The sequence below is a fragment of the Rana temporaria genome, chromosome 2, assembly GCF_905171775.1.
Source record: "Rana temporaria chromosome 2, aRanTem1.1, whole genome shotgun sequence".
Classification (NCBI taxonomy): Eukaryota; Metazoa; Chordata; class Amphibia; order Anura; family Ranidae; genus Rana; species Rana temporaria.
This window is the reverse complement of record NC_053490.1, coordinates 506,684,725-506,709,503: the sequence shown is the minus strand read 5'-3', so window position 1 is coordinate 506,709,503 and position 24,779 is coordinate 506,684,725. Positions and strand designations below refer to the sequence as shown.

At 44.6% G+C, this 24,779-nt stretch overlaps 1 protein-coding gene across 2 annotated transcripts in view; it reads left to right on the top strand.

The window, feature by feature from the left end:
• RUNX1 (RUNX family transcription factor 1) overlaps positions 1–24,779 on the top strand; it is a 140,200-nt gene that overhangs the window by 82,759 nt on the left and 32,662 nt on the right. The window contains exon 4 of one of the 2 annotated variants that reach the window (XM_040338943.1): positions 2,799–2,990. The exons of the other annotated variant lie outside the window; for it this stretch is intronic. Coding sequence (XP_040194877.1) covers positions 2,799–2,990 — 192 coding nt within the window. The remainder of the gene's footprint in view (positions 1–2,798; positions 2,991–24,779) is intronic. 2 annotated transcript variants of the gene reach the window in all.

Below are 24,779 nucleotides of genomic sequence, written 5' to 3'. Positions count from 1 at the left end.
TCGCGTGACTCTGTGTGTTTGCATTCGCCTCCACTCTTACCAGCTAAACAGAAGGCCCAGATTTGCATGCTTGACAAGTGAATGAGCTCGAGCAACATTCGTCCTGCCAAAGCTAAAAAAAAAATGTAATCCGCACAAGATTTTTTTTTACTTTCTTTCCCTGTTCACCAGATAAAAATCACGGCAGCGAAGCCGTCTCCATTTCTGAGCGCGGTGTGAAATGTGATCCAGCGCCGCTTTCGGCCAGAGGAACTGGAAGCAGAGGGCTCAGATCTTCAGGCCCAATAAAAGTTTACACATACTGCCATTACAGAATAGAGGAGCAACTGGAAGTTCGCTTTGAAATGTAAATTTCGGACAGCTGGAAAAAATTAGTTTGCTCGCCGTTAAAAGGAAAGAGGAAAAAAATTACAATTATTCAGGATGGCGAACGGACAGCGGTATTTAGATGTCATGTGATGCAGTCTAGACGTTGGGCCCTTCCGTAGGAAATTTCCAATGCAGTGTATGCGAACGATAAAGGGTTAATTCACCTACCAAAAACAAAACTGCCTAGGCAAGTAATCGACATCTCTAGATAGAAGAAGCTGTGCAGCTTTGACTAAAGATGGTTAATACCCTTACTATAGGTGTAGGTCATTTATGTACCTCATGAAGCCTGACTGGAAAACTCTTAGGAACGTTGCTAAGAGACGCCTAGCTGTTAATGTTCACCCCCCACCATCACAGACGTGGGCTCTTAAACACTGAGCTATTGCGTCGGGGAGAGAAAGCTCGTGTGAGGGAGTTGGAATCGAAGAATGAGCTTTTTTCTGTGATGGTGAAGGTATACAGTAACAGCTAGGCCTCTCTTAGCAACGTCCTTAGCAACGCCCAATAGAACTGAATAGGCTGCCATTGTGACCTTATTCTGAATATGCTGCTCGCCAAGCTGTCAGGATCACTGACCCAGAAAACAAGCATACAGCAAGTGAAATCTAAATAAATGCACCCCCCCCCCCCTGCAGCCCTAATCTGCAGACTTGATCTAGGTAAGCAGTTTGGAAATGATTGAAGATAAAGGATCACGAAAGCCAGGCAACCAGCATTTTCATAAGGAGGTCAACAGTGTATTTTTCTTTGGAAAGGTTTTCCTTAAAAGAACTAATGTTTCTCTCTAACTATCACATGGTCTGTGATAGTTAAAACAACCTTTTTTCTGTGAAAAAAAACCCGTAAAATTTACAATGTAGTGCAATGGTCTCCAAACTGCGACCCTTTGCTTGCTTTTATCTTGCCCTCGGGACAGTGTTCCTCTCACTGATACAAGACACTATTCCTCCCACTGACACCAACAACGGGACAGTATTCCTATCACTACCAATGAGTGGGGCACTATTCCTTCCACTGACATCAATGATGGGGCACTATTCCTCTCACTACCAATGATTGGGGCACTATTATTCATACTGACAGCAATTATGGGTCACTATTCCTCCCACTGACACCAATGACGGGCCACTATTCCTCCCACTGACACCAATGACGGGCCACTATTCCTCCCACTGACACCAATTATGGGACACTATTCCTCCCACTGACATCAATTATGGGGCACTATTCCTCCCACTGAACTGATACCAATTATGGGTCACTATTCCTCACACTGACACAAATGAAGGGGCAGTATTCCTCCCACTGACACCTGTGAATGGGCACTATACCTCCCACTGATACCAATGATGGGACATCATTCCTCCCACTGACACCAATTATGGGGTACGATTATTCCTACTGACACCAATGATGGGACACTATTCCTCCCACTGACACCAATTATGGGGTACGATTATTCCTACTGACACCAATGATGGGACACTATTCCTCCCACTGACACCAATTATGGGACACTATTCCTCCAACTGACATAAATGATGGGGTACTATTCCTCCCACTGACACCAATGACGGGGCACTATTGATCTCACTGACACCAATTATGGGACACTATTCCTCCCACTGATACAAAGTATGGGGCACTATTCCTCCCACTGATACCAATTATGGGCCACTATTTCTCCAACTGATACCTATGAAGGGGCACTATTCTTCCTACTGACACCCACGATTCTGCACTATTCCTTCTACTGACACCAACGTCCAGCCCCCCTAGTCTGAAGGACAGTAAGCTGGCTCTTTGTTTAGAAAGTTTGGAGACCCCTGATGTAGTAGATGAAATAGGACGGGGGGGGGGGGGGGGTATTTAAAATAAACAAAATAAATGCATAGCAGTTCAGTAAAAGTGCATGTATGTTTGTTATCTGTGAATGGGACATATATTAATGTTATTAGGCTATTTCCTACGCTGGTCGAATGTTTTTCATTGATTTAAAGCATGGGTGCTCAACCTGTGGCCCTCCAGCTGTTGCAGAACTACAAGTCCCATGAGGCATTGCAAGGCTGACTGTTAGAAGCACAACCCCCAGAGTCATGATTGGACTAGTAGTTCCTCCACAGCTGGAGGGCCAAAGGTTGAGCGCCCATGATTTAAAGTGTGAAATCCTGTATTTGGCCACTAGATGGTGCTAAGTCTTATAGGAAATTCCTGTACTGAAGTTCCATTTTTGGGTGGAACTCCGCTTTAACACCATCAAGAAGAAGAATTGGCCCCTTGCGCATTACCGCAGCAAACCCAACAATTGTACAATTCCATTGCAGAGTGTTAGGCCGCCTGTAGTTGTATTTTATAGTTTAAATAAAAATTTGGTATTTAAGGAGATTTTTATTTATTTATTTATTTTTACCACTCTCCATTACCAGGGCACAGGCAAAAACTGGATGAGCAGACCAAACCCGGGAGCTTGTCGTTTTCTGAGCGGCTGAGCGAACTGGAACAATTGCGCCGAGCGGCAGTGAGGGTCAGCCCGCACCACCCGACTCCCACCCCCAACCCACGAGCATCTCTCAACCACTCGACGGCGTTCAACCCTCAGGCACAGAGCCAGATACAAGGTGAGCCCTACAGCGCGCCTCATTGGCCGTTCTGGAATTGCTCATTCGGATGCCGTGTGTGCTTATTATATTCTGTCACCTTACCAGTCTTGGCGCTCGCCAGTCACATGGCGCTATATAAGAGTGGTGCAGGGGTTGTAGAGTGAGGGAACCTGTGGTTGCGGTTTGGGGGGGGGGGCCCTAAGCTGTATTAGTTGTCTTATTAATTATGGCGACTGTTGTCATCAGCTCTCATTGGTCCAGATTCTTCATGCGACATTTGCATTGAAAGTAGAACTATAGGCAAAACTTTATTTTTTTTATAAAAAGTATGGATTTCCTGTCACCTTCTGTCTCGGTGACAGTGGTCACCAGGACCAATAGGAAGGGCGAAGCTCTCCAGTGGGGACACAGCCAGCATTAAAAAAAAAAAAAAAGACAGGGGTTCCAACCCTTTCCTATGCTATCCAGAATTTAAAAATTATAGTTGAGCATTACTATAATGTGCCGCAGCCGAAAAGTGTAACCCTAGCCTTAAAGAGGAACTGCAGTCTGCTCACATAATTTGTAATAAAAACATCTTTGCCATTCTGAAGCTTCCCTCCAATCACTTTTACCCGGAATCAGTAAGAGTTAGGCCGGCGTATCAGTAGATACGCCGACCTAACTCGGAATCTGCGCCGTCCTAAGTTTAAGTTTATTCTCAAACAGAGATACACTTAAACCTATCTAAGATACGACGGCCTGCGCCGTCCTATCTTAGGGTGCAATATTTAGGCTGGCCGCTAGGTGGCGCTCCCATTGCGTTCGGCGTAGAATATGTAAATCACTAGATACGCCTATTCACGAACGTACGTCCGCCCGTCGCAGTAAAGATACGCCGTTTCCGTAGATAGGCCGCCTAAAGATAAACATGCCCCCTAGGTGGCGTAGCCAATGTTAAGTATGGCCGTCGTTCCCGCGTCGAAATTTTAAAATTTGATGTCGTTTGCGTAAGTCGTCCGTGAATAGGGCTGGACATAATTTACGTCCACGTCGAATCCAATAGGTCCGTGCGGCGTACTTAGCCGCAATGCACACTGGGATATGCATGCGCCGTTCTTAAAAAACGTCAATCACGTCAGGTCACACTTCATATACATAAAACAGGCCCCCCACATCTTCATTTGAATTAGGCGCGCTTACCCCGGCCCCATTTACGCTACGCCGCCGTAACTTTGCAGGCAAGTACTTTGTGAATACAGTACTTGCCTTGCAAACTTACGGCGGCGTAGTGTAAATGCCATACGCTACGCCGCCGCAACTATGCGCCCGCCATCCTGAATCCAGCTATTTGCATATTATGTTATATATACTGTGATTCTGTACTTGCCAAATATGCTGCAGAAATCTCCCTCCACTGAGTCTGGCTGCAGCCATTTTAACTGTGGGCAGCTGAAGCTGCTGCCTGTTCACTTCCTGGATTTACACAGACACCCCTCCAGCTCTGCAGCTCTCATTGGCCCTCTTATGACTGATCCCCCCTCCCTTCCTGAGAAAACTCTCACGAGAGAGAGAGAGCTGTGCATGATGTCATACGCCTAGGCTAATGACCAGACAAGAAACAGGAAGTGGGCTGTATAAGGTATTTACTGGCAGAATTTTTTTTTACTACCCAAAGTTAAAACAACAAGGACAGATTTAATAGATGGAAAGATGAAAAAATAATTGAAGTTCCGCTTTAAGCACTCTAAAAATTGCAATGGCCGTATATCATGTGACAAGAGGCTGCAGACCCGCAGATAATTCATCTACAGTGATAGGGGCAGATCCACAAAAGGATTACGCCGGCGTATCTACTGGTGTAATTAAAAATTCCCCGCGTCGTATCTTTGTTTTGTATCCACAAAACAAGATACAGCGGCATCTGGGATCGATCCGACAGGCGTACGTCTTAGTACGCCGTCGGATCTAAGCTGCAATTTTTCGGCGGCCGCTAGGTGGCGTTCCCGTCGAAATCCGCGTCGAATATGCAAATGAGCTAGTTACGGCGATCCACGAACGTACGTCGGCCCGGCGAATTTTTTTACGTCGTTTGCGTTCGGCTTTTTCCGGCGTATAGATAAAGCTGCTGTTCTGAGGCGTACTCAATGTTAAGTATGCCCGTCGTTCCTGCGTACAATTTTGAATTTTTTACGTAGTTTGCGTAAGTCTTTCGCGAATAGGAATTTGCGTAGAATGACATCACCGTCGTAAGCATTGGCTTGTTCCGGGTTAATTTCGAGCATGCGCACTGGGATACCCCCACGGACGGCGCATGCGCAGTTTTAAAAAAACTTTGTTTACGTTGGGTCAACGTTTGGTTACGTTTACATAACACGCCCCCATCACTTCCATTTGAATCCCGCGCCCTTACGCCGCAAAAGATACACTACGCCGCCGTAACTTACGGCGCAAATTCGTTGAGGATTCGAAACAAAAATAAGTAAGTTACAGCGGCGTAGTGTATCTTAGATACGCTACGCCCGGCGCAATAATGCGCCATTGTACGTGGATCTACCCCAAAATGTGTATAGGAGTGGAGTGTCAGTTGCAGTGTTCCCCGAATAATATTAGCAGGTCGCGGCTTGACGTTGCTCATTGTCTAAAGTTGTGTTTATTCCATCAAAGAAAAAAAAAAAGGTTTTAAAATCCGAAGTATGAAAACGTCTTTTTGGGAGGTTTAGTCGGGAGCCGTTATATAAACAATGAGAGCGCTCTGAGGATCTCCTGCGTGCCGTGTGAAATCCCAGGACGACTACTTCAAATGTTTACTGTGGTCTTTAAATTTGATACGGAGGGGGGGGGGGGCTAAAGAGACGACAGGTGACGAGTCCCACACACAGACACACATGTGCCATGTCCTCCCCGTGTGCATCAAATCCCACCCAGGCCACGCTGCTTAACGGCTTAACTCCCCTACTCAGGGAACAATCAGCCTGAACAATGGGCGGCTTATTCCAGGGAGACTTCCTAAAGACTAAAGGCCCGCACACACGATCGAAAAATCGTATGAAAAATTCTGCTTTCGAATCGATCGTACGATAATCTGATCGTTAGTACACAACTTTCGAGAGACGATTACAACGTGCGAAATTATTCAAAGGGACAAGCACACATTTTTTTCTCATGATACCAGCAGTGCTGGGACAAGAGCCCAGGGCGAACATGCCAAATTGCACCCCCCTTTCCCTCAAGATGTATGAGCATTATGTGTCAGCGAAAAACCCACCACTCCCCCCCATAAATTCCCCCTCCTCCCAGTGCAAATCTGCCCCCCTGCTGAAACCACCCCTCCCAGCCCAAATCTTTGCCCTAACATCCCCTCCGGCTCAAATCCTCCCTCTCCCCATATGCCCCAGCCCAACCCCCCCCCCTCCCCCAAAAAAATGCCAGAGAACCAGAAGTGACGGAGGTCGCTGCTGTCCTCCAAGGGCATAGAGATGAGTGGGGGCTATCTTGCCCTCACTCGGCTTCCTGCCTAGCCATCGGCCGCATCGGATTGGTTCCGGGCTTACCGACGGCTCCGGTAAGCTCAAAAACTACCAGGAACCTGTGGGAGGGGGGGTTGCACCTCTATTGCCATCTATAAAAGTGATCCCGTGGCAAATCCGCTGCCAAAATCGCTTTTATCTGAAAGCCGGCCACGGGAAAAAAAACAAGAAAAAAACGATACACAGATAAATCATGACGTACATTCCCAGTTAGGAGGTGAGCAAGTGGTTAAAATGCACCCCAACCGCCATGTACTGATGTGCCCATGGCTGGACTGTGTAATAGGTACCGTGTTTCCCCGAAAATAAGTCCGGGTCTTATATTAATTTGGGCAACAAAAGACACAGTAGGGCTTATTTTCGGGGTAGGTCTTACCATGTAATGTGCTGTCTTTTCTCTCCCTGCCTGACAGGAATCCCCAGTGTAAATGGAGTTAAAATGTTTGTATAATCCATTCTATTACAGTAGTATATAATGTATAATGTGTGTGTTTCTGTAATAGAATTGTGCCAAATACCTTCGTTCAGCGCTTCTGTGACCCGCTCTCTTCCCCGCAATTATATTACAGAAACACACACATTGTACATTATATACTACTGTAATAGTATGGATTATAGGATGTTACAAACATTTTAAACTAGGGCTTATTTTCGGGGTAGGGCTTATATTGCAGCCCTCCTGGAAAATAACGCTAGGTCTTATTTTCGGGGTAGGTCTTATTTTCGGGGAAACACGGTAGAAGGAAAAAGCCAACATGTTTCGGGTTAGACATTCCCCCTTCATCAAGGCTTGTTTATTTTGTAATCTCAAATAGGAATGGACCTAATTAGCCCGATGAGTAAGCTCTGGTGGGGAATGAAACGCGTTGGGGGAGGCTTTGCTGAGGTTGTCATTTCACATATTTATAGGGTCCTGCGGTGATGTGCGGCGCATAGATCTTTTTTGTCAATTGTATCATTGGAGCTGGGGTGAGCTCTGTCCTTGCCTGCACTCCCAGCAGTGTACTACAGGAGAGAACCCGGCTGGAGCCTTGAGCGGTACCCACTATTTGTTGTCTGGTCACAGGCCTGTTTTAAATGCACCCAAACTGCCATGTACTAATGTGCCCATGGCTGAACTAGGTACAGTAATAGGTACAAGTAGAAGGAGAAGGCTAACATGTTTCAGGTTAGACATTCCCCCTTCATCAGGGCTTATTTATTTTGTAACCTTAAATATGACTGGACTTAATTGGTTTTCAGTGATAGTTGTATGCACAGTATATTGTGTCCTGAACTGGTGGAGGTTATAAAATACACAAGCACTGATGAAGGGGAATGTCTCAGGCCCCGTACACACGATAGAATCCATCCGCTGAAAAATCTCAGCGGATCGGTTTCAGCGGATAGATTCTATGGTGTGTACATTCCTGCGGATATTTATCCGCGGAAATTTCCCAATTCCAGCAGATAAAAATTTGTAGATATGTCTACAAATCTATGCGCTTGAATTGGCTCCCGCGGATCGATCCGGTGGTCTGTACAGACTCACCGGATCGATCCGTCTGAAGGGATCCCCCGCATGCGTCGTAATGATTCGACGCATGCGTGGAATTCCTTTTATGACAGCGTCGCGCACGTCGCCGCGTCATCATCGCGGCGACGGCGCGACATGTCATCGCGAGGGGATTTCGGCGCGGATTTCGATCCGATGGTGAGTACACTCCATCGGATCCAAATCCGCGGATCCGTGCACCGTATCCGCGGATAAATCCTCTCGTGTGTACTAGGCCTAAACCAAAACATGTTGGACTTCTCTCGCTACCTATTATTTATGAAGCATCATTTTGGACTCCTTGACCATTTCTGTGGCACCCTTACTGCCTTCTGTATAGTTGGCCTTTTGTCAAGACTCCTCTTCTTCTTGGGAGTCCTCTGCCTCACTGAGTCACCTTGATCTTTTACTAAATTGGATATTATTGATAGAAGCTCTAGCACCTCTTTTGTATGTACCCTCCCTTCTTGTTCCGGTGACAATTTCCCGGGTGTCCCTACTCCATTCAGTATAAAAAAAATATACATTTTGGGCCAGATTCTGAAAGGACGTACGACGGCGCAGCGCCATGTATGCCGTCGTAAGTCCTAATCCGACCCGTCGTATCTATGCGCCTGATTCTTAGAATCAGTTACGCAAAGATATCCATTAGATCCGGCAGGCGTAAGTCTCTTACGCCGTCGGATCTTAACTGCATTTTTTTTGACCGCTAGGTGGCGCTTCCGTTGAATTCCGCATCGAGTATGCAAATTACCTAGATACGCGAATTCCCGAACGTACGCGCGGCCGACGCAGTAAAGTTACGACGTTTACGTTAGGCTTTTCCCGGCGTATAGTTGCCTCTGCTATATGAGGCATAAGTGCGGCGTACCAATGTTAAGTATGGCCGTCGTTCCCGTGTCGAAATTTGAAAAAGTTACGTCGTTTGCGTAAGTCGTCCGTGAATGGGGCTAGACGTCATTTACGTTCACGTCGAAACCAATGAGGTCCTTGCGGCGTACTTTGGAGCAATGCACACTGGGAAATTCCACGGACGGCGCATGCGCCATTCCGCAAAAACGTCAATCACGTTGGGTCACAGTAGTTTTACATAAAACACGCCCCCCTGATCCAAATTTGAATTAAGCGGTCTTACGCCGGCCGATTTACGCTACGCCGCCGCAACTTACGGAGCAAGTGCTTTGAGAATACAGCACTTGCCCGTCTAAGTTGCGGAGGCGTAACGTAAATCGGATACGTTACGCCGCCGCAAGGATACGCCGTTCTACGTGAATCTGGCCCTTTAGCTATACATAACCTTTACAAAAGCCTCATGGCTCCCAAACGGCTTTCGGTAATTCTCGCAATTGGATTTGTGGTGCCGAATACAAGTGGAAAAGTCAAGTGAGCCACCACGCCGGCTTGACTCTAACTTTATCTTGACCCATCTTCACCCCACCCTTGATATCTTATCCTCACCCTAGCTTTATGTCCTAATCTAACCCTTAAAAATGAACTCTTGTCAGTCAATGTGAACCCTAAAGCATAGCTTAGCACTCAACCACGTAACCCCTAAACTTACCTCAACCCCTGGTCCTTGCTGGAACAATGACCAAACCCTTTACTCCAGACTAAGTAAACCCTTTTTATTTCGTACTTGCCTTCGCTTGGTGAAAGTATTGAAATAGAGAAGGCACTAAGAATCACAACTTTGAAGATTTTGTGCATCTTCTTGTAGAGATGAGCTAATTTCCATATAGTCTCTCTCAGATCCAAAAATGAACACACAACAAGTTATATTTCGAGGTTCTTCCAGCTTCTTAGGAAAAAGCAGATGTAAATGTAGGAAGATTTGTCTTTAGGTTAGAGTTCTGCCCTAAGCCAGCAGATTTTATGTATATTATGAAAACATGGGAATCTTAAAACTTGAATAAGGTCCAAGATTGAGTTACAATGCCGCTGTTGTCTGCTATGTGGATTTTCCCGTCAATAAAAACCAAATTGCACAACATCTTAAAGAGCTCTGAACATTTGAAACTTGTGTGATAGGACCAGGCCTGTGTTTATGGTAAAATGTTTTGGATCCACTGCCAGGATCAGCATAGGAAGAACCAAGTCTATAATAATGGTAGGGTACTCCAGATCCAGTGCCAGGATCAGCATAGGAAGAACCAAGTCTATAATAATGGTACAGTACTCCAGATCCAGTGCCAGGATCAGCATAGGAAGAACCAAGTCTATAATAATGGTAGGGTACTCCAGATCCAGTGCCAGGATCAGCATAGGAAGAACCAAGTCTATAATAATGGTAGGGTACTCCAGATCCAGTGCCAGGATCAGCATAGGAAGAACCAAGTCTATAATAATGGTAGGGTACTCCAGATACAGTGCCAGGATCAGCATAGGAAGAACCAAGTCTATAATAATGGTAGGGTACTCCAGATACAGTGCAAGGATCAGCATAGGAAGAACCAAGTCTATAATAATGGTATGGTACTCCAGATCCAGTGCCAGGATCAGCATAGGAAGAACCAAGTCTATAATAATGGTAGGGTACTCCAGATACAGTGCCAGGATCAGCATAGGAAGAACCAAGTCTATAATAATGGTACGGTACTCCAGATCCAGTGCCAGGATCAGCATAGGAAGAACCAAGTCTATAATAATGGTAGGGTACTCCAGATCCAGTGCCAGGATCAGCATAGGAAGAACCAAGTCTATAATAATGGTAGGGTACTCCAGATACAGTGCAAAGGTCAGCAGAAGAAGGACCAGGTCTATAATAATGGTGGAGGACTCTCTGGATCCAGTGTTGGGGTCATCAGAGGAAGGACAGGGTCTATAATAAGGGTAGGGTACTCAGGATCCAGTGTCTAGGTAAATAGAGGAAGGACCTGGTCTGTATTTATGATAAAACACTATGAAATTAATCCAGTGCTAGGGTACTCCAGATCCAGTGCAAAGGTCATCAGTTCTATAATAATGGTAGGATTCTCTGGATCCGGTGCTGGGGTCAGCAGAGGAAGGACCAGGGTACACAAAAGGGTAGGATTGTCTGTCCCCAGCACTGTATCCAGAAGAGAAAGAACTAGGCCTGTATTAATGGTAGGACTCTCCAGATCCAGATGCAGTGCCAGGTTCAGTAGGGGAAGTACCAGGTCTATATTAATTGTAGGGGTCATAAGTGGAAGGACCAGGTCTACAGTATATTACTGGTAGTATTGTCTGGGTCCACTGTTGGGGTCAGAAGAGGAAGGACAAGGTCTGTAATAATTTTAGGACTGTCTGGATCCAGTGTCGGGGTCAGAAGTGAAATAACCAGGTCTATAATAATTGTAGGACTCTCCAGATCCAGTGCCAGGGTTAGCAGAGGAAGGACCAGGGTATAGTTATTATTATTATTATTTCAGGTACTTATATAGCACTGTCAATTTACGCAGTGCTTTACATATACATTGTACATTCACATCAGTCCATGCCCCCTTACAATCTAAGGTCCCTAACTTACATTCATACATACACATACAAGGGCCAATTTATACAGGAGCCAATTAACCTACCAGCATGTCTTTGGACTGTGGTAGGACTGTCTGGATCCAGTGCTGGGGACAGAAGAGGAAGGACCAGCCAGGTCTTTATTAATGGTAGGACTCGCCAGATCCAGTGCCAGGGTTAGCAGAGGAAGGATCAGGGTATATTAATGGTAGGACTGTCTGGATCCAGTGCTGGGGACATAAGAGGTAGGGCCAGGTCTATATTTATGGTAGGACACTCTGGATCCAGTGCCGGGGACAGAAGAGGTAGGACCAGGTCTATATTAATGGTAGGACTCTCTGGATCCAGTGCTGGGGACAGAAGAGGTAAGACCAGGTCTATATTAATGGTAGGACTCTCTGGATCCAGTGCTGGGGACAGAAGAGGTAGGACCAGGTCTATATTAATGGTAGGACTGTCTGGATCCAGTGCTGGGGGCAGAAGAGGTAGGACCAGGTCTATATTCATGGTAGGACTCTCTGGATCCAGTGCTGGGGACATAAGAGATAGGACCAGGTCTAAATTTATGGTAGGACTGTCTGGATCCAGTGCTGGGGGCAGAAGAGGTAGGACCAGGTCTATATTAATGATAGGACTCTCTGGATCCAGTGCGTAGATCAGCAAAGGAAGTCTAGTGGCAGAAACTTGTAGCAACTACAAATCTCTCTCACAATTTTGGTAGTCCTTTTGTCACTGGCTGCAATACACTGGGGTTCTATATATATATATGGATATATATATATATATATAGTTACAATGCTCGTGGCAAATATATAGAAGGCTGTCATTAATGAACACCTTGCAAAATGCAAGTTATCTGTCTGTCTCTGGCTTTCCATGCCGCAGGTGGAGTCACGGTGAAGTTGAAACACCTAATTTTCATTCTCGTCCTCAACTCAGAAATCACCCAAGAGAATCAGCCTGACTGCCAGGCAGCTAGCATTTTTAGAAGGAGAGTTTAGCAATGGCCGCCTATCTATTTATCTCAGTACAGGTGAGCTTTGTTAGTCTGCCTCAACCCTTTAAATGTGTAGTTCTGAGTAGAGACCTTCTCGATGCCTCATAGAAGACCTCTGTACTGGACGTCATAAGATGTAAGTGAATACGGTTGACTTAAGGCTGGTTGTCCGAAATCCCCGAAGTGTACAGAGCCCCAGTGTGCGCTATTTTTAGCTCCGCCTCCCTTCGACAAGGATCCCAGCTGTTCCCCAGCAATCTAGTGTTAAAAGAAGCACACCAGTAGTCTTACCCACAATGCAAGGCGGTAAGTGGTATGCTTTAAAATAATACGGATGTGCGTGCTAAGAGAGCAAAAAAAGAAAAAAGGAGATGCTTTCACACGAATACTTTGAAATATGTCCTAGACGCGGCCCGAAATACAGAAGTAGCGCTGTGTGTTTGTGGAACGCTGCTATAGATATTGTACAAACAGAAACCACAAAACAGGAACCTAAAGGAGGATGCCGGGACCTGGGAAAAGTGTAAGCTTGCTTTAAAATATTGAAATAATTGCTTTCGGCATTTTTCTCCCCTTACCTTACAAAAGAATAGCGTCCAATACACAGTTCAGCCCTTGATGCAAATTTGGTGTCCTGCAGCATGTGCCTGACTGTTAAGAGAGATAAGGACCACATGAGCAGTTAGGTACTGCATCCTTTTTTTTTTATTTTGCTCGTAGGCTAAAAAAAGGAAAAGTTAAAAAAGGCGAACAGGTTTGCTTTAACCTAACCTGAAGGGGTTGTGCCAAAAAAAAAGGCAAGGGGCAAAGGATTTACCATTAGTATTGCCTGTGGTCACCTGCAGCTGATTTTTCCCCATTACTGACTTACTGTGCCATGCTCTGCACTGTATCTCTGTGTGGAGGTGACCACCTTGGCCGAGAAGTAAGAAGCAACAGAACACATGAAGTACACATGAAGGAAGCACAGATCCATCGAATCAATGAAGCAACAGCAGGGTGATACTTGCATTGCAGGTCCTTAGGTACAGCTTCCCCTCCAGCAAGGAAAACAGTGAGCAGCTCAGTGGCGGCCTGTCCATTAAGGGAGCACGGGCGCAGCCCCTTCTATCATGCCACCCCCCTATATATATCATGGATAGATTTTAGGATGCCGGGCGCCTAAATTACAGTGGTGGGGGTGTTTTTTTGAAGCACCATACGCTCTAATAGGCTTCAAAATAGGGTGGACTCAGAGCATTGTGCCATGAGCCCACCCAGGTGTGTTAGAAAAGCAAACGAATATGAACCGCCTCTCCGCCAGTCAGGAAGCGCAGGTCTAATACCCGTCACCTGATTGTCTAAAAGCACAGGCGCTCCTATTGGACACCTAGCAGGAAGAAAGGAAAGATGCATGGAGGACACAGCACGCCGCTGTTAGTCCCACAGCTGGCCGCCGTCATCTGCTGCCTGGCCCGCCACCTAGATGGGGTCAGACAGTGAGTGGGCGGGCCGGGGGTCACAGTGGCTGCATTTGATGGGCACAGTGACTGAATTTGATGGCACAGTGGCTGAATTTGATGGGCACAGTGGCTGTATTTGATGGGCACAGTGGCTGCATTTGATGGCACAGTGGCTGCATTTGATGGCACAGTGGCTGCATTTGATGGCACAGTGGCTGCATTTGATGGGCACAGTGGCTGTATTTGATGGGCACAGTGGCTGTATTTGATGGGCACAGTGGCTGCATTTGATGGTCACAGTGGCTGCATTTAATGGTCACAGTGGCTGCATTTATTGGCACAGTGGCTGCATTTGATGGGCACAGTGGCTGCATTTAATGGTCACAGTGGCTGCATTTGATGGCACAGTGGCTGCATTTGATGGCACAGTGGCTACATTTGATGGGCACAGTGGCTGCATTTAATGGTCACAGTGGCTGCGTTTGATGGAACAGTGGCTGCATTTGATGGGCACAGTGGCTGCATTTAATGGTCACAGTGGCTGCATTTGATGGGCACAGTGGCAGCAATTGATGTTTTTTTTTTTACAGAATTTTTCTGTTTGTTTGTGCCCCCCCAAAAAAATTGAGCACCAGCTGCCACTGGAGCAGCTCAAGCACTAGCTTTACTAACAGCAGAGTTCTTGGTCTGACTCTGTATCTCTGCAGAGTGACCACTGCTTCTAAACAGAAGGCAAGGATCCTTCTCCACAGCTGTTGGCAGGGGGACAGGCTTTTCTACTCAGGATTTCTCTAGTAGACAAGTAAGACTTTGCATACCGTTCTTTTTGATGCACCTGGAATGTATTTATCTGATTTAGCCCTGGTTCACATTGGAGCGATTTGTCATGTGCTTTGACAGGTCAAAACGCATTACAAGTCGCATCCTATTGCGGACAATGGCAGTGTTCAAATTGATGCAATGCCAAATTTGCTGTTTTGAAAAAATAGTACACTACTTTTGGCAATTTCGGGTGCGTCTTCAATAGACATCTGTGCATGAAGCCGCACAGATGTCTTCAAAGTCGCACCTGAAGTCTTGTGGCTTTGGTGAAAAACCGCACTCATTGTGAACGGCGGCTTAAACTCCAAGTTCAGTTGGACTTTAAACAAAGGAAATTTAAAAATAATAATAATTACGGACTGATTATTTTTATGTGTTATAATAGCAATTCATAAGGGGCCAGATTCTCAAAAGAGTTACGACGGTGTATCTCAGGAAACACCGTCGTATCTCTGTTTTTGGCCCCGGGTATCTATGCGAGTGATTCCTAGAATCGTTTTCACATAGATACGGCCAAGATCCGACAGGTGTAAGTCACTTACACCGTCGGATCTTAGATGTAATTCGCCGCTGGCCGCTAGGTGGCGTTTACGTTCAGTTCTCATTTGACTATGCAAATGAGCCTGATACGCCGATTCCCGAACAAATTTGCACCGGGTAGTCGTCGTTTACGTCGTTTCCGTAAGCGTAAGGTTACCCCTGCTATATGAGGGGTAACCTTACGCCAGTCCGCTGTATGCCATGTTAAGTATTGCGTCGGGTCAGCGTCATCTTTTTCCATCGGTTACGTCGTTTTACTAAGTCGTCCACGAATACGACTTTACGTCAATGACGCTCACGTCGGCGTCATTGACGTTTTCCGTCGTGAGCTGGAGCATGCGCACTGGGCTCTTTTTTCTGCCCGGCGCATGCGCAGTTCGGCGCGGGGGCGCGCTTAATTTGAATACAAGCCGCCCCCTTTGAATTACGCGGCCATACGCCGGGCCATTTACACTACGCCGCCGCAAATTACGGAGCAAGTGCTTGGAGAGTACGGCACTTGCTCCAGTAAGTTGCGGTGGCGTAGTGTAAATGGCTTACACTACGCCAACGCGGTATCTATGAGAATCTGGCCCAAGATATTTAGTCCAAAGTTTTTCTATATTTCCTTTAAATGGAGGTTTTCTTTACCGCAATAAGTTTCATTTCAGTGGCACAAATTGTTCGTTCTCAGCAGGAAGGGCAATAAATACGTGCCGCGGTGAAATGTTGTCCCCCCGTATGCGGCGCACATACGCACACAGCATGCACAAGGGAAAGTACACCTGTTAATCTGAAACATCTAACCAAACAAGTACATAGACAAAAGAGGAGAATGGAGGAACACCACATCAAATGATCACCAGGTTGAAAGATTACCCTCTCTGTAGACCCAACATAAATTAAAAGCAACAAAGGCAAGACTTATCTGAAGACGGCTTCTCCGGGCATGCTGAACCGTGCAAAGTGATATTCTTGTTCTTCACACCGAGCTTTTGTAGTCTCCCAGGTGCAATCAAATTTTTCTTCTGCCTGTCAGGCAGTACGAGGGCTTCTGATCTTCTGAAAATGTCCTTTTTACCGCAATCCTAGCAAATCCACCGAGGGTTTCCCAGCCCAGAATGTTAATCGTTGTCCCTGTTCTGGGGCCTAGAATATTGATTTAGCTGTATCCTTTTATTAGGTTACTATCATTTCCTTTCTTACGTTGTTTACTAGTTTGATCGTTCGCTGATAAATTATTATTATTATTATTTTGATAAGATGCAGTCTGTAGCTTCTGTGATCAGCAATAAAAGTAGTTTTAGTTTTTTTTTAGCCCCCTTGTATTATCTGGTAACTAAAAAAAATAAAGACATCAGAGAAAAACTAAATGGGATTTTAACTGTACTGCAAAAAGTATTTATAAAATGTATCAAACGTTATTTGTACGAATGTTAAAATGTATTCATTAGAATCGACAAAACCTATCGCAAAATACTAAGGGCCAGATTCACCTTCATCTTATATGCGCTACGCCGACGTAACATTGAGAGGCAAGTACAGTATTCACAAAGCACTTGCTCCCTAAGTTACGGCGGCGTAGCGTAAATGGGCCGGCGTAAGCCCACCTAATTAAAAGTAGGCTGGTAGTGGGCGTGTTGTATTGAAATGAATCGTGACCCCATGTAAATGAAGCGCCGTACGAACGGCGCATGCTCAGAATCACGTCGTATTTACGCCCTAAGATACGACGGCTCAATGGCAACGACGTGAACGTAACCTATGCCCAGCCCCATTCACGTACGACTTACGTCGTCCATACCTTAGCATTGGCTGCGCCTCATATAGCAGGGGTAACTTTACGCCGGACGTACGCCTTACGTAAACGGCGTAGATTACTGCGACGGGCGCAAGTACGTTCGTGAATGGGCGTATCTAGCTCATTTACATATTTGACGCGTAAGTCAACGGAAGCGCCCCTAGCGGCCAGCGTAAATATGCACCCAAGATACGACGGCGTAGGAGACTTACGTCGGTCGTATCTTGGCAAAATTCAGGCGTATCTTGTTCCCTGAATACGGCGCATAGATACGGCGGCACATCACAGAACTTACGCGGCGTATCAACAGATACGTCGGCGTAAGCTGACTTTGAGTCTGGCCCATAGTATACATCTGCCTTATAATACAAAACATTACATGATGTTCTTCCCATCATTCTTTTCATGTGTAGAGTGTTGGGTTGCCTCCTATGCTTCAACGCGTTTCATGGGTCAGAAGCCTGCTTCATCAGCAAGACAAGCAATAAGACCATAAACTCTGCAATTATAGAAGAATATATCAGAACATTTAGTTCTACTTATGTGAAAAAGAATATTCCATACATATTTCATTATATTTAAAATGTTCTATATTTTACATGTTTATAGTTTATTTTATATATATATATATATATACAAACACACATACATTTAGTTAAACTTGTATGAAAGAGAACGAATAGATAGATAGATAGATAGATAGATAGATAGATAGATAGATAGATATACATTTAGTACAACATATGTGAAAAAGAACATTCCATACATATTCCATTATATTTAAAATGTTCTATATTTTATATTTTTATAGTTTATTTTATATATATATATATATATATATATACATACATACATACATTTAGTTCAACTTATATGAAAAGAACATTCCATACATATTTCATTATATTTAAATGTTTCTATATTTTATATGTCTATATTTTATTTTATATATATATATATATATATATATATATATATATATATATATATATATATATATATATATATATAATTATTTTAAAATTTTTTGTGGTCAAATATAAAGGATGTAATATATATATATATATATATATATATATATATATATATATATATATATATATATTTATTTAGTTCAACTTATGTGAAAAAGGACAGTCCATACATATTTCATTATATTTAAAGTCTTCTATATTTTATATGTTTATATTTTATTTTATTTATATATATATATATATATATATATATATATATATATATATATATATATATATATATATATATATATATATATATATATATAAGAATGTAATACTGGACTAAAATCTTTTTTCCAACTTATCCTATTATCTAGTAACATGGACAGTAAATCAGTTTTTTTTCCACTTCCCTTAGCGGACCAAGCTGTCCAACAACAGTGGCGGTCAGGCTGCATTCACACTTGAGCTGAGCGTCATTGGTGGTCTTGCAAGCTTTTTTTGATTTTTTTTTTGATGGTACAGCTGAAGCTAGTTACTATGAAAAATAAAACGCACAAGATATATATTTTTTTGTTTTTTTTTTGCGTGTGTGTGTGCGCATGTTTTTTTTTTAGATGCTTCCATTGAGGTCTTTTGGAGCCAACAATGCTTGAGGCTTGTAGCTCTAAAGTCGTTCATGTACTTTTTCAAGCTAGAAGCTTCAGGCCCTATTCACACTAGGGCTCATGACATCAGGCGTCATGCAGATGTTTTTTTTTTTGCATGCTGTCGTGCTACACTTATAGGGCATCCCATTGAGCTAAATTGCAAAGAAGCTTGTGCACCCTTTTGAACTTTTTTTTAATTTATTTTTATTAAAGCCACACATGTTAATGTGTAATTCTAATGCAGATTTGAATTTAGGATTCAGAGTGGAGTTACCAGCCATTGACTAAAGCTTGTTAATAGCTGTTGCCAGTGCATGTATATGCTTTTTGTTGCATTGCCATTGACTTCTATGGGCCCCCCGATGCACTAAGGCCCCATTCATAAATTCTCTTTTTAACTCGTGTGTCGGTATGGTCTAGATTGCATGTGTCATCAAAGGCATTTTTATAGCTTTGTTTGCTTTCATGTCTTTTGAAGCCCATGTATGATGCTTTTTCATGTGTTTTCAACCCCTGGTAGCAAATATTTTTTTATTAGCTAATGTGAAAAACATACAAAAGTGCATATCAATAAAAAAATAAACGCTTGAAAACAGAAAGGCAAAGGCAGGAGCCTAGCCTAAAAGGCAGATAGATTGATTTTTTTTTTTTAATACGCAATGCACAGATTGCAGCAGGCACTGGGCCGGATTCAGATAGCGGTAACTTTGGGCGCAAGTTCTGTATTCAGAAAGAACTTGCGCCCTTAGTTACGGCGGCGTAACGTATGTGTGGCGGCGTAAGCCCGCCTAATTAAAATGGGGATGTTGGGGGCGTGTTTTATTTAAATTTGACTTGACCCCGCGTTTTTGACGTATTTTTTGAACGGCGCATGCGCCGTCCGTAAAATATTCCAGTGTGCATTGCTCCAAATTACGCAAGGACGTATTGGATTCAGCGTGAACATAAATGACGTAAAGCCATATTTGCGAATGACTTACGAACGACGGCCATACTTAACATTAGCTACGCCTCATATAGCAGGGGTAACTATACACCGATAAAAGCCGAACGTAAACGACGTAAAAAAAAATAGGACCTAAAACGGTGAACGGGGACGCACCGGACCCCTGCTGCGAGCCGTATGTAGCTCATATGTGAACGGAGCCTGAAACGACATGTCCATAAAAGCCTACTCTATCCACAGATTGACAACGCCGCCGTGCAATTTCACTGGAGAGCGAACAGAGTTGTCCCTCTATTACAGGAAGTGTACAAATAACAGATCCACTGGCAGGATCCACAGATAATACGATTATATTTCAGGGGAGGGACTCTGAAAAACTGAAATTGCCATGTTAGTGCTGCAGACAAACAGCATCATAGATGCCAATTTTGGGCCAGATCCACAGCCGCCGAGCGCAACTTAACTTCAGAGTTAAGTTACACTGCCGCAAATCTCCCAAGTTAGGTGCCGATCCACAAAGCACTTACCTGGAAATTTTTGGCTGTGTAACTTAACTCCGTCCGGCGCAAGGCGTTCCTAATACAAATGGGCGATTCCCATTTAAATTAGGCGCGCTCCCGCGCCGGACGTACTGCGCATGCTCCGTCGGGTAAATTTCCCGACGTGCATTGCGCTAACAGACGTCGCTCCGACGTCATTTGCTTAGACGGTAACGTAAATGGCGTCCAGCGCCATTCACGGACGTCTTACGCAAACGACGTAGAGTTTGAATTTTCGACGCGGGAACGACGGCCATACTTAATAGGGCTTAGTCAAATAGGACTCAGCCCTATTTTTACACGGCGTAACTCGACGTAAACGACGTAGAATTAGCGCGACAGACCCGTCGGAACGTTCGTGGATCGCCGTAAGTGTTCATTTGCATATTCTAGGCTGGCCGCAATGGCCTCGCCACCTAGCGGCCAGCCTACAATTGCATCCTTAAGATCCGACAGTGTAATTCAATTACACATGTCGGATCTTCTGTCTATCTCTTGGAAACTGATTCTGTGGATCAGTTCCAAAGATAGAAACAGGGATACGACGGCGTATCAGTAGATACGCCGTCGTATCTCTTTTGTGGATTACCCCCTTTGTTTTTGCCCAGAGTTCCACTTTAAATATACCGGTAATCTAAAATCTTGTGTTTATTCCCAGCTCGGGGATCTTTGAGTTTACTGTTGGATCTGTCGCTGCAAAAAAAAATTCCCCTCTATACGGGGCGCATGGGAAAAAAAAGACGCCTTAACAATTACCTAGAGCCGTTAAGGTCAATGAAAGTAAATACTCAGCCTGTCTGCTTAAATTAAAACTGAGGTGAGTTTCTTAGAAGAAAATATGAGAAGCAATTATTTATGCTTATTTTATAGTGCCAAAGTTCCATCTCAGGGTAAGCGTATAGCCAGATTTGGGGCAACAAGAGAGAACAACATCAATCTCGCACACAAAAGTGTATTCACACGCGGAATGCTGTAGGGTAGGCAGCACAATGCCTTGTTTATCAGGCTGCTGGCAGGCACGTCTGCAGGTAACATGTCTGTACAGCCAGGCAGGTCTTTGAACATTGTAGAAAGTGGCTCCGTACCAAACCTTCGGCTGTGACTTGGGGTATGGAGGCGTAGTGTCAGGGAAGGTGGCTGTGTCGGTGCAGCCATATTGTCCCTCTGCCTTGCTGGCTGGGTAGATGTCAATACTTTGATCAAGTCCCAAATTCTCAGGCTTCATATAGACAGGTAGGTGTCCTCCTGAGATTGGTTCTATGCCCATCATCTATTGCAGCGGTTGGCAACCTGTGAGCTGACAGGAGCCTCAACAGTGGCCCCTGACCAGGGCCGGCCCTATGATGGGACCGGGTGGTACCATGGGTACCAGGCAGCACTTTTAGCGGGGCAGCATACTGATGCCCGCCAGCCCGTTCCGCCACCCAAATAAAATTGATGTCCTTTTTTTCCCACAAATAGAGCTTTCTTTTGGTGATATTTGATCACCTCTGCGGTTTTTATTTTTTGTGCTATGAATATATATATTTTTTAACTTGTTGCTATAATAAATATTCCCAAAATTTAGAAAAATAAACAATTTTCTTCAGTTTAGGCCATTATGTATTCTTCTACATATTTTTGGTACCAAAAAAACCCCACAATTAGCGTACATTGATTAGTTTGCGCAAAAGACACTGTGGCCGCCGGTAATTCACAGGTCCCTTTATACTCCTGGATACATGTATAGAGCCATGGCAGGTCCTTTTATACGCCTATATGCATGTATAGAGCCATGACAGGCCCTCTTTATACATCTATAGAGCCATGACAGGCCCTCGTTATACTCCTTTAGACATGTATAGAGCCATGACAGGTCCTCTTTATACTCCTATATACATTTATAGAGCCATGGCAGGTCCTCTTTATATTCCTTTACATGTAAAGAGTCTCGACAGGTCCTCTATATACATGTATAGAGCCATGACAGGTCCTCTTTATACTTCTTTATACATGTATAGAGCCATGACGGGTCCCCTTTAGTTATCATGATATAAAATAAAGAATGTGGGAGCCTTTTGGTTGGCGTGATTTTTTTTCTGGGGGGGGGCAGCATTTCATTCTTGGTCCCAGGCAGCACAATGTCTTGGGCCGGCACTGCCCCTGATGGCACTGAAGGGCTGCACACAGTATTTAGTGAAACACCAGAAGTTACTACAGCCATGGCTCCTGTCAGCCTGTCATTGACTTGTACAGGCTTATAGTGGAAGACAGCCACAACTCCCGTCATTGACATGTACAGGCCATGGTGCGGTAAGTATACTTCGGATATCTGCGGCTGGGAGCCCATGTGGTTTTCTGACAGCCATGGGCAGGAGGCTTGTACAAGTCAATGACAGGAGCCAGGACTGTTTGGCACTGTAAGCATGTATCCACACATGTGGTTACATGCGTTTAGGGACAGTTGATCACCCCTGGAACGTAGACGGATTGTATCCAGGACCAGTCATCTGTCCATAAACACAGGTAACTGGTTTGTGTGTGGATATATGCTCACAGCAGTGGACAGCCGCAGCACCTGTCAGCCTGTCATTGACTTGTACTACCCTCTTACCCATAGCTGTTTTCAACCACACGGGCTCCCAGTCACAGATGTTCCAAGCCCACTTGCTGCACCATGGGTGATTTGATCATATGACTTAGGCCTTAGGCTGAATTTTATATACTGTATTTACTTGAGTATAAGCCGAGTTTTTCAGCACATTTTTTTGTGCTGAAAATGCCCCCCTCGGCTTACACTCGAGTCACCTTTTTGCGCCTGATTTACCGGAATTTGGGGACCCGGTACCGACTGGCCATAGGTCCCCTGGACCCCAAACTTGGCACACTTGTATCCCCTCTTCCTCTACAAGTGTGCAAAGTTTGTTGTCTGGGGGAACTACGGCTGGGGAGCACCGATTTTTCAAAGCCGGGTACCCCTTCCATAGACTCCCATGTTAAACAGTAATTTCTCCAGTGTCTTTGGGGACACGGTATTGGCCGGTCATAGGTCTCCTGGACCTGGAACTTGGCACACATGTAGTCCCATTTCTCCTCTACAAGTGTGCAAAGTTTGTTGTCTGGGGGACCCAAGGCTGGGGAGCACCGATTTTTCAAACCCGGGCACCCCTTCCATAGACTCCCATGTTAAACGTCAGTCTAGGCATGGGCACAGTGAGGCATGGGCACAGTGAGGCATGGGCACAGTGAGACATGCACACGGACACAGTGAGGCAAAGTGAGGCATGCAGATGGACATCCTAGGCTTATACTCGAGTCAATACGTTTTCCCAGTTTTTTGTCACAAAATTAGGTGCCTCGGCTTATACTTGAGTATATACAGTAGTTCATGTCAGCCTATTTCCAGCTGTTTTTTTCCAGCTATGCAGCCCCAGCCGCCCCGATACCTACACAGTGTTCAGAACCTGCAAACATATTGGGCTGCCGTGTTTGCAGGTCTGTTCCGAAATTTGGGATACCAGCAATGGAAGCGATTTAGCACAGGATGCATGTGATAATAAACATTAGAACCACACAAGGGCAGAATGTTCATATACACCTGGGACGCATCTTTAAATCTGAACTCGAGGAACATATAAAAGACTAATTAGGTGTACTGCATGCAAATGTATGACAAGAAAAAGCAACAGAAAGAGAGCAGAGTGAGCAGAAAGATGACCTCATCAGACTGCTGCTGCTCTTTTACTGTCAGGTTAGCAGGCTGAGAGTGGGAAGATGACACCACTGTATTTCTTAACAGTAAATGGTGTCATTCACCTGGCCGTGGTGTGTGCTGCGGCTCTGTATGAACATGTATATATATATATTTAGCTGTTTGCCAGAAGTTTAGCTTTGACCGTGTACTTTTTTTTTTTTTTGTATTTAATTAATTGTGCACCTTGAATTAATACCCGCAGTGGAGTGATAACAGCCAGCTAGATCATAGCTGCTGTTTATGTTAATCTCTGCTAGACCATATGGCACCTCCAAAGAGCAGAAATGCACTTTATGACTTAACACCACTTAGCAAGTATGGCACACAGCCGTTGCAAGGCTTAACAAGTGCAAACCACATACGTTTCAGCTTAGCCAAGTTTAGCCAAGTCATTTTCTCTTGGCTGCCGACGCCGAAGACTTTGTGCAGATGTAATGGATTACAAATATAGGACTGATTTATTCCTCACCTTTTGTTTTGTTCACTGCTCTGAGTTTTTTCTAATATCGCTTTATTTCGCAATGATCTTCAACCCCAAATGCATTTTCAGTCACCGCGGGGTTGTCATTTACTGTACGGTGGTGCTCCGCACCTGAAAATGCTTTGCATAAAAAAACTCACTGCTGGTAATACTCCACTGGGGGGGGAATGACACAATGCACTAAAGGGTTATGGAATCCCATCAGTGCACTATTAGAGGAACACCTCAGTGTCAGATGGACTGATCTTACATCAATTGTATCTCATTAGGAAGTGACAGAAACAGTTCCCTTTAATCATTTACTACATCCTCATTACATATCGGTATGTATGATATTCATGAAGACACATGTTCGTTCACAAGCCCCTTTACACATTCTCTTTGCTGACTGTGTGCCAGAAGCC